Consider the following 16,372-nt stretch of genomic DNA (forward strand, 5'->3'; position numbering starts at 1 on the left):
TTCATGGAGTCACAGGTTCATGGGGTCACAGGTTCATGGGGTCACAGGTTCATGGGGTCACAGGTTCATGGAGTCACAGGTTCATGGAGTCACAGGTTCATGGGGTCACAGGTTCATGGAGTCACAGGTTCATGGAGTCACAGGTTCATGGGGTCACAGGTTCATGGGGTCACAGGTTCATGGAGTCACAGGTTCATGGAGTCACAGGTTCATGGGGTCACAGTTTCATGGAGTCACAGGTTCATGGAGTCACAGGTTCATGGGGTCACAGTTTCATGGGGTCACAGGTTCATGGAGTCACAGGTTCATGGAGTCACAGGTTCATGGAGTCACAGGTTCATGGGGTCACAGGTTCATGGGGTCACAGGTTCATGGGGTCACAGGTTCATGGTGTCACAGGTTCATGGAGTCACAGGTTCATGGAGTCACAGGTTCATGGGGTCACAGGTTCATGGAGTCACAGGTTCATGGAGTCACAGGTTCATGGAGTCACAGGTTCATGGAGTCACAGGTCTTGAACTACCTGAGGGAACCATCAGGATGTGTGGAGTTTGGCTCAATCCTTGGCCCTCTTTTAAAGGTGGAATCTTTCATGTGTGTTAAAAATGTCATTTCTGACTCATAAAGGTTCTTCTGTTGAATTCTGACTTGTGGTGCTCTTTGTGTTGTTGAGCTCACCTGACACGCAGCACAGTGAAGGAGCCGTCCTTCATGCCCAGAGCAAGTTGAGATCCGTCATTGTTGAAGGAAACACTGCGGACGGATTCCTCCATGTTGCAGCGAGCCAGCAGAGTGTGGTCGGGCAGACTCCACAGCCTGAGAGACAGACAGGTGACAGACAGACAGGTGAGATGTGAACTCAGCTGATCAGCAGCCAGGAGTAGATGGTGGCTGAGACCGACCTGACGGAGCGGTCGTCACTCCCGGTGACAGCGACCGGCTGTTTGGGGTGAAGGTCGAGCGCCCACAGCTCACCCTCACTGTGACTCTGCATCAACAGAACCGGTTTGTCCCGGTCTCGGACCATGACCTCAAATATCTCGCTGTCTTGCGTCCCTGCTAAGATCCGATCGGCCTTCCAGCAAACGCTGCGGATGGACAGACCTGAAACAGAAAACACTTGTGACGTGTCTCTAAGAGTTCTGTGAGTTTCATCAGGCAGCCATCACACCGACTGTTCTTTTAGTTCCCATTAGTTCTTTTACTTCATGAACTGATTCATGGTTTGGTTTATAAACGTCAATCAATATTGAGACCCAGTTCTCCAGAGTTCATGGTGACATCTTCAAGTGTTGGCTTTGTTTTGACCCGAACAGATTCTGGTAACATAAGAAAGATGTGGAAACCAAACTCCTGTTAGAGGCGCTGGGATCAGAGCATCACGTGCTCCAGTCTGCTGTTATCGTATCGTAACGTGATGTCTGAAGAGCGTCACGGCATTAATAAAATGTAACTAAGTACATCTACTTGAGTACTACACATGTACAATGTGTAGGTATTTACTTTAGTATATTTTAAACTTCCACTCCACTTGTTTGATTACTACAGTTAGTAGTTCTGGTTGTGACGACTCGTTCACACCTTTGTATCCCTGCTCCGTCTCCCTCAGGTCGATCTTGGTGATGGGCTTGAAGTCGACGTCCCACAGTCGGATGCAGCCGTCTCGTCCCCCCGTGGCGAAGCCTTCCTCACAGGCGTGCATGCTGAAGATCCCCGCCTGAACACACACACACACAAATGTTGTTGTGTAGAAGCAGAATGTTGACAGGTGTGTGTGTGTGTGTGTGTGTGTGTGTGTGTGTGTGTACCCCGTGTGCAGCCTGGACCGTCCGGATCAGGTTGACCCCTCTCCACACGTACACGTCTCCGTTCAGGGCTCCAGAGTACGTCAGCTCGTCTTTGGCTGCAGAGACACACAGGATGGTCTGCAGGTCGCCCGTCTTCCCGAAGATCCCTCTCTTTGGAGTCAGAGCGTTTCCACACAGAGTCCAGAACTAAAATAAAATAATCATTTCATAGAGTCTGATTAGCACCCACTCATGATATCTCTGGTCCACAACACAGCTTCTCATCATTTCTCTCCTCTGAGGTGTTTTTGTTTCAGGACCAACTGTAACTGAGAACAAGTTATTACCTCACGTGTGTCTGATTGTACTGAAGTCGTGTTTTCAATGCAGTACTTTTACTTGTAACTGAGTAATTTCACATTGTGGTATCTGAATACTTCATCTAACACTGATAACTCAAACTAAGGCTGACAGCAGCTGAGACTCATCACGTCGGACTTCCTGTCCCACCTTGATGTGTTTGACTCCACAGCTGACCAGCCGACTGGACTGGAACGGATCCCAGGCCACGTCAAAGATCTGCAGGGAGGAAACAAGCTCACGTTACTTCTGTGGTGCTGTTTCAGGACGTGAAGTCGGACCGGTCCGAGACATTAAAGTGTGAGTGAAGAGTCCTACCCTGTCCGAGTGTCCCGTTGCCGTGGCAAGGACTCGTCCTCTCCTCCAGTCCCAAACACACAACGTGTTCTTGGCGTCCAGACCGACTGACACCAGCCGCTGAGACACAGAGAGACAAACACACATCAGATGAGATCCACCTAGAGGCTCCGCCCTCCACAGACACTCAGGTCACACCTGGGTCAGCAGGGTGCAGGTCAAAGCTCGACGACTTATCTACATGTGTGTCTGCTCTAATGCAGTGACATCATCGTGAGGGGGCGTGGCCTCACCTGTCCGTCAGAGTCAAAGGCAAGACAGGCGACTCCATGAGTGTGGACGTCCCTCAGGATGGAGACAGTCTGCATGGCGTAGGTGTCCCAGATACAGATGAACGGGTCCTTACCCACCTGACCCGTCGCCACCTGGATCTTATCTGGATGGATCGCCAGACTGAGAGAGAGACAGGCAGAGAGACAGACAGGTAGAGAGAGACAGAGAGAGAGACAGGCAGGTAGAGAGACAGACAGGTAGAGAGAGAGACAGGTAGAGAGAGACAGAGAGAGAGACAGAGAGAGAGAGAGAGAGAGAGACAGGGAGAGAGACAGACAGGTAGAGAGAGAGACAGGCAGGTAGAGAGACAGACAGGTAGAGAGAGACAGAGACAGAGAGAGAGAGAGAGACAGGCAGAGAGACAGACAGGTAGAGAGAGACAGAGAGAGAGACAGACAGGTAGAGAGAGAGAGAGAGAGAGAGAGCAGCAGAGGTCAGACTTGATGGTTGTTGTGGTGTGACTGATGACATCATGAGGAGTTCTGGATGAAGTCCAGTGTTTTTGGCTTCATGCTGCACTCAGCAGCTGTCAGGACCCGTCGGGGCTCCGCCTCCAACACTGGGTCCACATGTGATAGGTCCATGGCTCTGAGACTGACAGCTCCACTGCTGAGCTCATCAACTTCCTGTGTCAAAACTGTGACCTCATCACAGGCTGTGACATCACAGAGACAGACGTGACCGGCACAAGTGCTGTGCTGTGATTGGCCAATGAAGCATTTATACATCAGTACATTGATGTTGGTGACAACAGGGAGGAACAGCAGGAGGAGGAGGAGGAGGAGGAGGAGCAGGAGAAGCAGGAGGAGGAGGAGGAGGAGGACGAGGAGGAGGAGGAGGAGGAGGAGCAGGAGAAGCAGGAGGAGGAGGAGGAGCAGGAGAAGAAGGAGGAGGAGGAGGACGAGGAGGAGGACGAGGAGGAGGAGGAAAGCAGGAGGAGGAGGAGGACGAGGAGGAGGAGGAGGAGGAGGAGGAGAAGCAGGAGGAGGAGGAGGAGGAGCAGGAGAAGCAGGAGGAGGAGGAGGACGAGGAGGAGGACGAGGAGGAGGAGGAGGAGGAGGAGGAGCAGGAGAAGCAGGAGGAGGAGGAGGACGAGGAGGAGGAGGAGGAGGAGGAGGAGAAGCAGGAGGAGGAGGAGGAGGAGGAGAAGCAGGAGGAGGAGGAGGAGGAGGAGGAGGACGAGGACGAGGAGGAGGAGGAACAGGAGGAGCAGGAGGAGGAGGTTTTAGACTCAGTCATGAATGTCAGGGCTCGTCAGGACAGAGCAGTGCATGATGGGAAGGACTGGTTTTAAAACGTCAGCAGCTTCATCAGCTCGTCTTCATCATCAGCGTTTTTCCTCCGGTTGTCAGCTCCCATCAGGCAGTGCGACTCAAACACTGACCCCCACCTCCTCCATCACCTCCCACCTCCTCCATCACCTCCACCTCCTCCACCTCCCTCCATCACCTCCACCTACTCCATCACCTCCACCTCCTCCCATCACCTCCACCTCCTCCATCACCTCCACCTCCTCCCATCACCCCACCTCCCCATCACCTCCACCTCCTCCCATCACCTCCACCTCCTCCACCCTCCCCCATCCCTCCACCTCCTCCATCACCTCCACCTCCTCCACCTCCTCCCATCACCTCCACCTCCTCCCCCTCCTCCACCTCCTCCCATCACCTCCCCTCCTCCACCTCCTCCCATCACCTCCACCTCCTCCACCTCCTCCCATCACCTCCACCTCCTCCCATCCCCTCCACCTCCTCCACCTCCTCCACCTCCTCCACCACCTCCCATCACCTCCACCTCCTCCCATCACCTCCACCTCCTCCCATCACCTCCACCTCCTCCCATCACCTCCACCTCCTCCACCTCCTCCATCACCTCCACCTCCTCCCATCACGTGTGGCCTGGCGCTGGGGAGCAGCTAAAGGAGCAGTCCACTGTTTTTATGTCAAGGTGATGAATGCTCACCTGTGACAGGTGACACTCTCACAGCTGCTCTCAGGTCAGATCACCACCGCCCTGAACACCTGCATGAACATGATTGGTTGCTAGAAGTCAGCTGGCAGCCAATGACTGCGCAGCAGTTGACTTGTTTATATTTTCACCTGCAGCAACACCTGGAACATCTGTCACTGTGTGTGTGTGTGTGTGTGTGTGTGGACCATCCTGTTGTTTCCATGGAAACATGGTGTATATTCACTGTGTGCTGTATATCTATGGAAAGTGAAGTTTGTAGTTTTCATACACAGCTGGTTACCTTTGGTCCAGATGTTCCGACCACCAGGTGTGGACCTGAATCAGACATCTGATCCTTCTTGTGGAAGAGAACCGACTGATGCTACATTAGCATATCTAGCACACAAACAACAGTGGACTGTTCTCACCTGATGATGTCATCGTTGTGTCCCAGGTAGAACTTCTGGGTGTGTTCCCGGGTGTTGTAGACCACGCCCACCCCGGCCACAAAGTACACCACCTCTTTTCCCGCGGTGTAGTACAGGTTGTTCCGACACTGGTGCCCTCTGTATCCGTGGATCCACTCCAGCCTCAGCTGGCAGCGCGGCGCCGTCTTATCTGACATGTCGCCTTAATCAACGATAAAGATCCACAAAGACAAAAACGGTATTTCTTCTGGTTCTGAACCAGGAAGTGAGAGCTGGGCCGGCTGGTCCTGTGTGATGTAGCATCTGCTACGTACGATCGCTGCTGTTGTGTCCGTGTCCATCCAAAGCTGCCGGCAGTCCTACCGCTGACCACTGGAGTCCATCTTTGTAGTCTCTTTAACACTGCACCAGCCAACTACACTTCCCATAATTCCAACCCGCTGCCTAGCTGCAGCTAACTGATGTTAGCCAAGGCGTTCACCCTGAGCAGTGTCTGTGTTTCAAACTGACGACACGGCACGAAGTCATCGACAGCTGGAACAATAAACAAGCTGAAGTATTGATGAGTGCTGATCAGCCTCAGCGTGGGAACGTCCTTCAGGTGATGACTGGAAGCGTGGACTGTCCCTTTAATTGTGCAGGTTCGACCTTCATAGAGGATGCAGACGTCCTCCAATCATAACTCTGATTTTAATGGCAATAGTTGTTTGATCTCATCAGGGTCCAAATGATCTGCATGTTAACAGTGAGACGTGGCGCCCGGCAGGTGTCGGCAGGTCCAACACAGGTTCTGTACATTCGTTCATATACACAAATAAAACCTCGTTTTTAACCACTTTATGTACAGAAACCTTTAGTCTGTCAGCTGGGACCTTATTTCTGTTCTAAAAGAACCTGTTTCTGCACCTTAATGACGACCCGCTCTTTAAATTAAACCAGGTCGAGTGATGATGTCGAGCCGACAGGAACAAAGATGCTTCTCACTGGTAGGAACCCATCAGTTTCTGTACTGATGGTTCTGCTGTTCAGTTCAGTTCAGAAAACTTTATTTATCCCATGCGGGCAATTCAGTTTACAGCTCCCAGTTATGGGGTTATTAACGTTATGCTGAACGTTCTCAGGAACACAAACAGATTTAGTGAAGGTTCTGTAGAGACACTCATTTCCAAAGAGCTACAACAAATTATGACGACATCCCTATAAAATCATTTGTGCTCGTAGAACCTTTCCATTTTAGTGAAGTTGTTGAATTGTTGCTGTTTGGTTCCAAAAGGAACATTTTCACACAGCAGATCAACAACCGCTCAACAAAATGGTTCTAGGCAGATTAATGGTTCTACTATTGTAACCAAAATGTTTTTTAATTAACTTATCTCCACGGTTCCCAGGTCCATGGTTCCCCCGATGTTATCAGACCAGTACAGGGGTTCTTTAGATGTTATTAGAACGTTGCTGACAGAGGTTCTTTAAATGTAATAAGAAAGGTTCTAACAATTGTTCTTTAGATGTTATTAGAACGGTTCCGAGGAACAGCAGAGAACCTACAGGAACAGTCTTACTAACAGAAACATTCTGTAGAAACCAGCTGGGAACGTTTGACGAACTAAAGCCCCAAACCAGAATATTCCCGGGATATTGTGCAGGTTTCAGGACCGGTCTGTGGTGGTTCTGGTCTGTGGAGGTTCTGGTGTTTGCTGGTTCGGTCACAGTTGAGAACACATGTCTCAGTTCTGTCACAGTATTAACCGAGCTGTCAGAGGGAACCCGGGTCCGCTCAGTCCTGTAATCTCCGTTATTCCCGCAGATGTTCCGGTTGGACCGTCGGTACACGGACCGTCTGTCGGTGTTAACTGACGGTAATTCCACGAGCGAAGCGTCTTCAGCTGAGATGACACCAGAACCAGATCCCTGCGCTGATTCCTGCCGCCGTCTGTTCGCTGTTTCCAGTTCAAATCCGGAGATTACAGCACCGATTTATCACCGTCGGTCCGCATCCGAACCACCGACTGCACCTGCTGCTGCGGGCCCGACGAGACACGTTGAAACCCGGCTGACACCCGCCCAAACTGCCCGGTCCAGAACCAGCCGGAAAAACCGATAAAAATGATGAAGGAAAGTCGGGATATTAACGGATCCAGGATCACTAGCAGCATCAGGACGGGCTCGTTCAGCACCAGCACTTCCTCTTAGCACCTTCAGAATAAAGCGCTTCCTGGCAGCGCGGTGATTCTGGGCTGCCTTCATTGTAACAAACAGGTCCACTTGTTTCAGCTCCGGAACCAGCTTACTGAGAACCTATCTGGGCCGTGAGGCGATACATGAAGTACCGGAAGAACTTTAATTGGGCCGTGTGGACACAGTGTCGGTCTCGGGTGGAGAATGACTTTGATTAGTTTCAGTTTGAACGACGTGCTGCCCGGTTTTATTTTGAAGTCCAGTGCCACGGGTTCCGGTTTGCTTCTCGCTAACCTCCGCGAGCTTCCCGCCTTCTCCAGCCGTCAGGTCAGGTGCGGCTTCAGCGGAGGACACTCAGGAGCCCGCAGTGCATGATGGGAGGTGTAGTGTAGAAGTGTAGGAGTGTAGCCCGCCTGTGTATTTATGTATTAATGTAGTTCTGTGTAATATTAATGTAGTTCTGTAGTATTAATATAGTTCTGTGTAATATTACTTTAGTTCTGTAGTATTAATATAGTTCTGTGTAATATTAATGTAGTTCTGTAGTATTAATATCGTTATGTGTGTATTAATGTAGTTCTGTAGTATTAATATAGTTCTGTGTAATATTGATGTAGTTCTGTAGTATTAATATCATTATGTAGTATTAATATAGTTATGTAGTGTTAATATAGTTCTGTAGTAGTAATGTAGTTCTGTGTAATATTAATGTAGTTCTTTAGTATTAATATCGTTATGTAGTATTAATATAGTTATGTAGTGTTAATATAGTTATGTAGTATTAATGTAGTTATGTGTAATATTAATGTAGTTCTGTAGTATTAATATAGTTATGTAGTATTAATATAGTTCTGTAGTGTTAATATAGTTCTGTAGTATTAATGTAGTTCTGTAGTATTAATATAGTTATGTGTGTATTAATGTAGTTCTGTAGTATTAATATAGTTATGTGTGTATTAATGTAGTTCTGTAGTATTAATATAGTTCTGTAATATTAATGTAGTTCTGTAGTATTAATATAGTTATGTGTGTATTAATGTAGTTCTGTAGTATTAATATAGTTATGTGTGTATTAATGTAGTTCTGTAGTATTAATATAGTTATGTGTGTATTAATGTAGTTCTGTAGTATTAATATAGTTCTGTAATATTAATGTAGTTCTGTAGTATTAATATAGTTATGTGTGTATTAATATCGTTCTGTAGTATTAATTTAGTCCTGTAGTATTAATGTAGTTCCGTAGTGTTAATATAGTTCTGTGTGGTATTAATGTAGTTCTCTGTAATTTTAATATCGTCTGTAGTGTTAATGTAGTTCTCTGTCATTTTAATATAGTTCTGTAGTATTAATATAGTTGTGTGTGTTAATGTAGTTCTCTGTAGTATTAATATCGTTCTGTAGTATTAATTTAGTCCTGTAGTATTAATGTAGTTATGTGAGTATTAATGTAGTTCTGTAGTATTAATATCGATCTGTAGTATTAATGTAGTTCTGTAGTGTTAATGTAGCTCTCTGTAATATTGATGTAGTTCTGTAGTATTAATATCGTTCTGTAGTATTAATGTAGTTCTGTAGTGTTAATGTAGCTCTCTGTAATATTAATGTAGTTCTGTAGTATTAATATAGTTATGTGTGTATTAATGTAGTTCTGTAGTAATAATATAGTTATGTGTGTATTAATGTAGTTCTGTAGTATTAATGTAGTTCTCTAATATTAATGTAGTTCTGTAGTATTAATATAGTTATGTGTGTATTAATGTAGTTCTGTAGTGTTAATATAGTTCTGTAGTATTAATGTAGTTCCGTAGTATTAATGTAGTTATGTAGTATTAATGTAGTTCTGTGTAGTATTAATGTAGTTCTGTAGTATTAATGTAGTTCTGTGTAGTATTAATGTCGTTCTCTGTAATTTTAATATCGTCTGTAGTATTAATGTAGTTCTGTAGTATCAATATAGTTATGTGTGTATTAATGTAGTTCTCTGTAGTATTAATGTAGTTCTGTAGTATTAATATAGTTATGTGTGTATTAATGTAGTTCTCTGTAGTATTAATGTAGTTCTGTAGTATTAATATAGTTCTGTAGTATCAATAGTTATGTGTGTGTTAATGTAGTTCTCTGTAGTATTAATGTAGTTCTGTAGTATTAATATAGTTATGTGTGTATTAATGTAGTTCTGTAGTATTAATATAGTTATGTGTGTATTAATGTAGTTCTGTAGTATTAATATAGTTCTGTAATATTAATGTAGTTCTGTAGTATTAATATAGTTATGTGTGTATTAATATCGTTCTGTAGTATTAATTTAGTCCTGTAGTATTAATATAGTTCCGTAGTGTTAATATAGTTCTGTGTGGTATTAATGTAGTTCTCTGTAATTTTAATATAGTCTGTAGTGTTAATGTAGTTCTCTGTAGTATTAATGTAGTTCTGTAGTATTAATATAGTTATGTGTGTATTAATATCGTTCTGTAGTATTAATTTAGTCCTGTAGTATTAATGTAGTTATGTGAGTATTAATGTAGTTCTGTAGTATTAATATCGTTCTGTAGTATTAATGTAGTTCTGTAGTGTTAATGTAGCTCTCTGTAATATTAATGTAGTTCTGTAGTATTAATATCGTTCTGTAGTATTAATGTAGTTCTGTAGTATTAATATAGTTGTGTGTATTAATGTAGTTCTGTAGTAATAATATAGTTATGTGTGTATTAATGTAGTTCTGTAGTATTAATGTAGTTCTCTAATATTAATGTAGTTCTGTAGTATTAATATAGTTATGTGTGTATTAATGTAGTTCTGTAGTATTTATATAGTTCTGTAGTATTAATGTAGTTCCGTAGTATTAATGTAGTTATGTAGTATTAATGTAGTTCTGTGTAGTATTGATGTAGTTCTGTAGTATTAATGTAGTTCTGTGTAGTATTAATGTCGTTCTCTGTAATTTTAATATCGTCTGTAGTATTAATGTAGTTCTGTAGTATCAATATAGTTATGTGTGTATTAATGTAGTTCTCTGTAGTATTAATGTAGTTCTGTAGTATTAATATAGTTATGTGTGTATTAATGTAGTTCTCTGTAGTATTAATGTAGTTCTGTAGTATTAATATAGTTCTGTAGTATCAATAGTTATGTGTGTGTTAATGTAGTTCTCTGTAGTATTAATGTAGTTCTGTAGTATTAATATAGTTATGTGTGTATTAATGTAGTTCTGTAGTATTAATATAGTTCTGTAGTATCAATAGTTATGTGTGTGTTAATGTAGTTCTGTAGTATTAATGTCGTTCTGTAGTATTAATGTCGTTCTGTAGTATTAATGTCGTTCTGTAGTATTAATGTAGTTCTCTGTAATATTAATGTAGTTCTGTAGTATTAATATAGTTATGTGTGTATTAATGTAGTTCTGTAGTAGTAATATAGTTATGTGTGTATTAATGTAGTTCTGTAGTATTAATGTAGTTCTCTGTAATATTAATGTAGTTCTGTAGTATTAATATAGTTATGTGTGTATTAATGTAGTTCTGTAGTATTAATATCGTTCTGTAGTGTTAATTAGTTCCGTAGTGTTAATATAGTTCTGTAGTATTAATGTAGTTCTGTAGTATTAATGTAGTTCTGTGTAGTATTAATGTAGTTCTCTGTAATTTTAATATCGTCTGTAGTATTAATATAGTTCTGTAGTATTAATATAGTTATGTGTGTATTAATGTAGTTCTCTGTAGTATTAATGTAGTTCTGTAGTATTAATATAGTTGTGTGTATTAATGTAGTTCTGTAGTATTAATGTAGTTTTGTAATATTAATGTAGTTCTGTAGTATTAATATAGTTATGTGTGTATTAATGTAGTTCTGTAGTATTAATATCGTTCTGTAGTATTAATATAGTTATGTGTGTATTAATGTAGTTCTGTAGTATTAATATCGTTCTGTAGTATTAATATAGTTATGTGTGTATTAATGTAGTTCTGTAGTATTAATATAGTTATGTGTGTATTAATGTAGTTCTGTAGTATTAATATCATTCTGTAGTATTAATTTAATCATGTAGTGTTAATATAGTTCTTTAGTATTAATGTAGTTCTGTAGTATTAATGCAGTTCTGTGTAGTATTAATGTAGTTCTCTGTAATTTTAATATCGTCTGTAGTATTAATGTAGCTCTGTAGTATTAATGTAGTTCCGTGTGGTATTAATGTAGTTCTGTAGTATTAATGTAGTTATGTATGTATTGATGTAGTTCTGTAGTATTAATATAGTTCTGTAGTATCAATAGTTATGTGTGTGTTAATGTAGTTCTCTGTAGTATTGATGTAGTTCTGTAGTATTAATATAGTTCTGTAGTATCAATAGTTATGTGTGTATTGATGTAGTTCTGTAGTATTAATGTCGTTCTGTAGTATTAATGTAGTTCAGTAGTATTAATGTAGTTCTCTGTAATATTAATGTAGTTCTGTAGTATTAATATAGTTATGTGTGTATTAATGTAGTTCTGTAGTAGTAATATAGTTATGTGTGTATTAATGTAGTTCTGTAGTATTAATGTAGTTCTCTGTAATATTAATGTAGTTCTGTAGTATTAATATAGTTATGTGTGTATTAATGTAGTTCTGTAGTATTAATATCGTTCTGTAGTGTTAATTAGTTCCGTAGTGTTAATATAGTTCTGTAGTATTAATGTAGTTCTGTAGTATTAATGTAGTTCTGTGTAGTATTAATGTAGTTCTCTGTAATTTTAATATCGTCTGTAGTATTAATATAGTTCTGTAGTATTAATATAGTTATGTGTGTATTAATGTAGTTCTCTGTAGTATTAATGTAGTTCTGTAGTATTAATATAGTTGTGTGTATTAATGTAGTTCTGTAGTATTAATGTAGTTTTGTAATATTAATGTAGTTCTGTAGTATTAATATAGTTATGTGTGTATTAATGTAGTTCTGTAGTATTAATATCGTTCTGTAGTATTAATATAGTTATGTGTGTATTAATGTAGTTCTGTAGTATTAATATCGTTCTGTAGTATTAATATAGTTATGTGTGTGTTAATGTAGTTCTGTAGTATTAATATAGTTATGTGTGTATTAATGTAGTTCTGTAGTATTAATATCATTCTGTAGTATTAATTTAATCATGCAGTGTTAATATAGTTCTTTAGTATTAATGTAGTTCTGTAGTATTAATGCAGTTCTGTGTAGTATTAATGTAGTTCTCTGTAATTTTAATATCGTCTGTAGTATTAATGTAGCTCTGTAGTATTAATGTAGTTCCGTGTGGTATTAATGTAGTTCTGTAGTATTAATGTATTTTTGTAATATTAATGTAGTTCTGTAGTATTAATATAGTTGTGTGTATTAATGTAGTTCTGTAGTATTAATATCGTTGTGTAGTATTAATATAGTTATGTGTGTATTAATGTAGTTCTGTAGTATTAATATCGTTCTGTAGTATTAATATAGTTATGTGTGTATTAATGTAGTTCTGTAGTATTAATATAGTTATGTGTGTATTAATGTAGTTCTGTAGTATTAATATCATTCTGTAGTATTAATTTAATCATGTAGTGTTAATATAGTTCTTTAGTATTAATGTAGTTCTTTAGTATTAATGCAGTTCTGTGTAGTATTAATGTAGTTCTCTGTAATTTTAATATCGTCTGTAGTATTAATGTAGCTCTGTAGTATTAATGTAGTTCTGTGTGGTATTAATGTAGTTCTGTAGTATTAATGCAGTTCTGTGTAGTTTTAATGTAGTTCTCTGTCATTTTAATATCGTCTGTAGTATTAATGTAGTTCTGTAGTATTAATGTAGTTCCGTGTGGTGTTAATGTAGTTCTCTGTAATTTTAATATCGTCTGTAGTATTAATGTAGTTCTCTGTAGTATTAATGTAGTTCTGTAGTACTAATGTAGTTCCGTGTGGTATTAATGTAGTTCTCTGTAGTATTAATGTAGTTCTGTAGTATTAACATGGTTCTGTGTAATATTAATGTAGTTCTGTAAAGTCACACTCAGTGGGGTTACTCATCAGCAGACAACATCTGTGTTTCAGTTCTGATACCAGTTGTATCACTGGGTTTAGGTGGGTTGCTGATGATGATGCTGATGCTGATGCTGATGCTGATGAAGATGAAGATGAGGATAATGACAAGAGACGACAGGTAAAGTTTAAAAGCTTTAATGACATCGCACATATCTGACAGAGAGAGAGAGAGAGCTTTAAGTCTACAGGTGCAGGTTCATACATGAGAAAAGCTTTATGTTCTAAGTTCTGTTAAATATTCAGCCTCAGCTTCTGGTTCTGGTTCTGCTTCATTCTATAGATGAGCTCTGATTGTGTTTAACTTCCACACATGTTGAGTACGATAGATATACAGTGACGCAGCAACACGAGTATCAAAGAGCCGGAAATCTGAACGCAGCGCGACGGCGAGCAAGCTACCTTCATCTGTCTGTCCTCCGGTCTGTCCTCCTGTCTGTCTACATGTCTGTCCTCCTGTCTGTCCTGCTGTCTGTCTACATGCCTGTGTACATGTCTGTCTACCTGTCTGTCTACATATCTGTCCTGCTGTCTGTCTACCTGTCTGTTTACCTCTCTGTCCTGCTGTCTGTCTACCTGTCTGTCCTCCTGTCTGTCTACATGTCTGTCCTGCTGTCTGTCTACATGTCTGTCCTGCTGTCTGTCTACTTGTCTGTTTACCTCTCTGTCCTGCTGTCTGTCTACATGTCTGTCTACCTGTCTGTCCTGCTGTCTGTCTACATGTCTGTCCTGCTGTCTGTCCTCCTGTCTGTCTGAAGGTGTACCACATGGACTCTGTAGTGTTTATTTTACATGGTTACACGGAGTCGTGTCAGAAACAAAGAGATCAGAACTTTTACTCTGTGGTGAGTTTCTGAAGCATGCAGGTGACATTTCTACATCTCACGCCTCCTCGCAGGTGATTGGCTGTTTTTAAAACATAAAGAAAACAAAAAGCACTGTTGGTCCAATTTCTGAACGGCAGAGGAAGAAAAGTCGGTGTCTCTGAGGACGACCTCACAAAACTGAGGGAATAACTCAGACCTGCAACTCAAACGTAGAAAAATAACAAAATGTAGGAAAAATAAAATCGGAATCAACAAAGAAACCGAGCGTGCGGTCTCTGCTGACGCCACGACGAACAGCGAGAGAGGCGGCGCTGACTCATCAACGTTAACTAAGCGGTGACATCACAACCTGCCGCTGCCGCTCTCGGTGATGGTCGTCTCGTCACAGAACAGCTCGCCAAGGAAACAAAATATCAAACCCAAGGAAGAAAAAACAACTGCATCGACAACAAACACACTTTGGTGAAACTTTCCCGCAGCCCCCAACCTCCCTCATTGGCTGTTCAGTGGTGACATCAGTGGTGATGTCACAATGTTTGGAGTGTTGAAGATTTAACGTATTTAAACTTGTTCCAGTCTGTTTTTAGGAATGTGGGAGAGTTAGCGGCTGCTCGTTAATTCAACTCAACGAAGGTCTTCTCAGAGGCAGGTCAGCGCTGCGCCCACCTGTTGGGTCGGCGCCGCGGCCACCTGTCGGGTCGGCGCAGTAATAATGTGCAGTATCGGAGGTTTCCCCTGCTGAAGACCTTCGTGAAGCTGGGACCTGGACGGACGCTCTGAGGAAGGTGCAGCAGCTCTCCTCCATCAGAGCGTGCGTCACTGACTCATTTCACCAAAGCCTGTTTCACTTTCTATTGTTTCTTCTTGCTGAACAGACTGAAGCGTTTCTCCTTCTCCTTCTCTTTGTCCTTCTCTCTCTTGCCGGGACTCGACTCGGTGGTGAGCGTGACGGCGGCCGGCAGCGTCTGAGCGCGCCCGGACACCGGCGTGCCGGGGTTGCTGCCCTGTACATCGGCGTTGGCATTCAGTATAGCCTGGATCCAGGTGCTCATCTCCTCCTGCAGGGGGCGACACAGGTCAGACAGCTGCTTGATAACAGTCACAATGATCCAGTTCGGACCCACAGCACCAAACATCTGTTTCATCTGAACTTCACTGAAGGAAAAACAAACTTACTTCGTCTTTGGCTTGGAACAGATACTCATTCCCATCAGCGAGTCTGAAACAAAAAGAGGAAGAAAGTGAAGAGTCAGTGACGCAGCAGAGCCAGCAGCTACCTGCTAATGTTTGTGACCAACAGCACCAGACTCCATTAACAAATGAGGTGATTTTAAGAGTTGCTGAGTTAAAACAAATGTTATGACATTGTAAAACTCTGTCTCTGACAGATTCTAAATCATTGTCTCCTTCTTGTTAATTCAGCATTCAATTTAATAAATGAAGCCAACTTTCATCCACAACTTCACCAGACTCCATTAACAAATGTAGTGATTTTAAGAGTCGTAGAGTTAAAACAAACGTTCTAACGTAGTGAAACTGTGTGTGTGACAGATTGTAACTCATTGTGTCCTTGTTGTAAATTCAGCATTAAATCTTTCAGCTGAAGTTGTTTGTCTCCTTGTAAAAAGTGTCAGTTTGTGGCAGCATGTCTGTACCAGCCTGTCTGCTTCTGTGTCTAAAGTGCTAAAGTCTTACCTGCCAACATTGATCAGCTGTTTGAACACACTGTTTACACTGATTTCACCATTTACACTCCATTTATGAAAGAAGAAACATGTTATTGATCTAAACATGTCACATGTTACAAAGACACTAAGCAGTAACCAACGCTGACGTGTAGCTGCTCTCCTCAGGTCGTGGTCAGTAATCTGACTGATGCTCTCAGGTGTGTGACTGAGGTCAGAAAGGTACAAAGAACCTTTAAAGAACGTATACTGAGTCAGTCAGTGTGCACTGACTCATTACTAGCTCAACACTAAGACTTCATCACCTGAGTTTGAAGACGTGTTTCTTCTTCTTGTAGTCTGACGCCACGTCGCACGTCGCCTCCCTCAGGCTGATGGGTAATTCGTTGTGGTACGGGACTCCCTGAGCTGCCGCCTTGCTGTCTTTATAGAAACCCATCTCCTGGTTGTTGATGACACAGTACACGTTGTGCCACGATCTGCCAATCACAAAGCAGCAGG

The 16,372-nt window shown here is 41.8% G+C and overlaps 2 protein-coding genes across 5 annotated transcripts in view; both read right to left on the minus strand.

The window, feature by feature from the left end:
• The window catches only part of LOC115582895 (echinoderm microtubule-associated protein-like 6), a 32,710-nt gene extending 25,376 nt beyond the window's left edge, over positions 1 to 7,334 (minus strand). For all 3 annotated transcript variants that reach the window (XM_030419146.1, XM_030419140.1, XM_030419130.1), the window contains exons 1-8: positions 5,156 to 7,334; positions 2,738 to 2,897; positions 2,466 to 2,564; positions 2,298 to 2,366; positions 1,809 to 1,994; positions 1,582 to 1,717; positions 903 to 1,104; positions 679 to 816 (exon numbers count right to left, since the gene is read on the minus strand). In XM_030419146.1, the coding sequence (XP_030275006.1) occupies positions 679 to 816; positions 903 to 1,104; positions 1,582 to 1,717; positions 1,809 to 1,994; positions 2,298 to 2,366; positions 2,466 to 2,564; positions 2,738 to 2,897; positions 5,156 to 5,352 (1,187 nt within the window). In that variant the 5' untranslated portion in view covers positions 5,353 to 7,334. The remainder of the gene's footprint in view (positions 1 to 678; positions 817 to 902; positions 1,105 to 1,581; positions 1,718 to 1,808; positions 1,995 to 2,297; positions 2,367 to 2,465; positions 2,565 to 2,737; positions 2,898 to 5,155) is intronic.
• Positions 7,335 to 14,040: 6,706 nt separating this feature from the next.
• Positions 14,041 to 16,372, minus strand: part of LOC115582883 (spectrin beta chain, non-erythrocytic 1-like) — a 37,110-nt gene continuing 34,778 nt past the window's right edge. For both annotated transcript variants that reach the window (XM_030419111.1, XM_030419118.1), the window contains 3 exons: positions 16,177 to 16,350; positions 15,363 to 15,405; positions 14,041 to 15,244 (listed from right to left, as the gene is read on the minus strand). In XM_030419111.1, the coding sequence (XP_030274971.1) occupies positions 15,038 to 15,244; positions 15,363 to 15,405; positions 16,177 to 16,350 (424 nt within the window). In that variant the 3' untranslated portion in view covers positions 14,041 to 15,037. The remainder of the gene's footprint in view (positions 15,245 to 15,362; positions 15,406 to 16,176; positions 16,351 to 16,372) is intronic.

The sequence above is a fragment of the Sparus aurata genome, chromosome 1 (assembly GCF_900880675.1).
Source record: "Sparus aurata chromosome 1, fSpaAur1.1, whole genome shotgun sequence".
NCBI classification, from domain to species: Eukaryota; Metazoa; Chordata; class Actinopteri; order Spariformes; family Sparidae; genus Sparus; species Sparus aurata.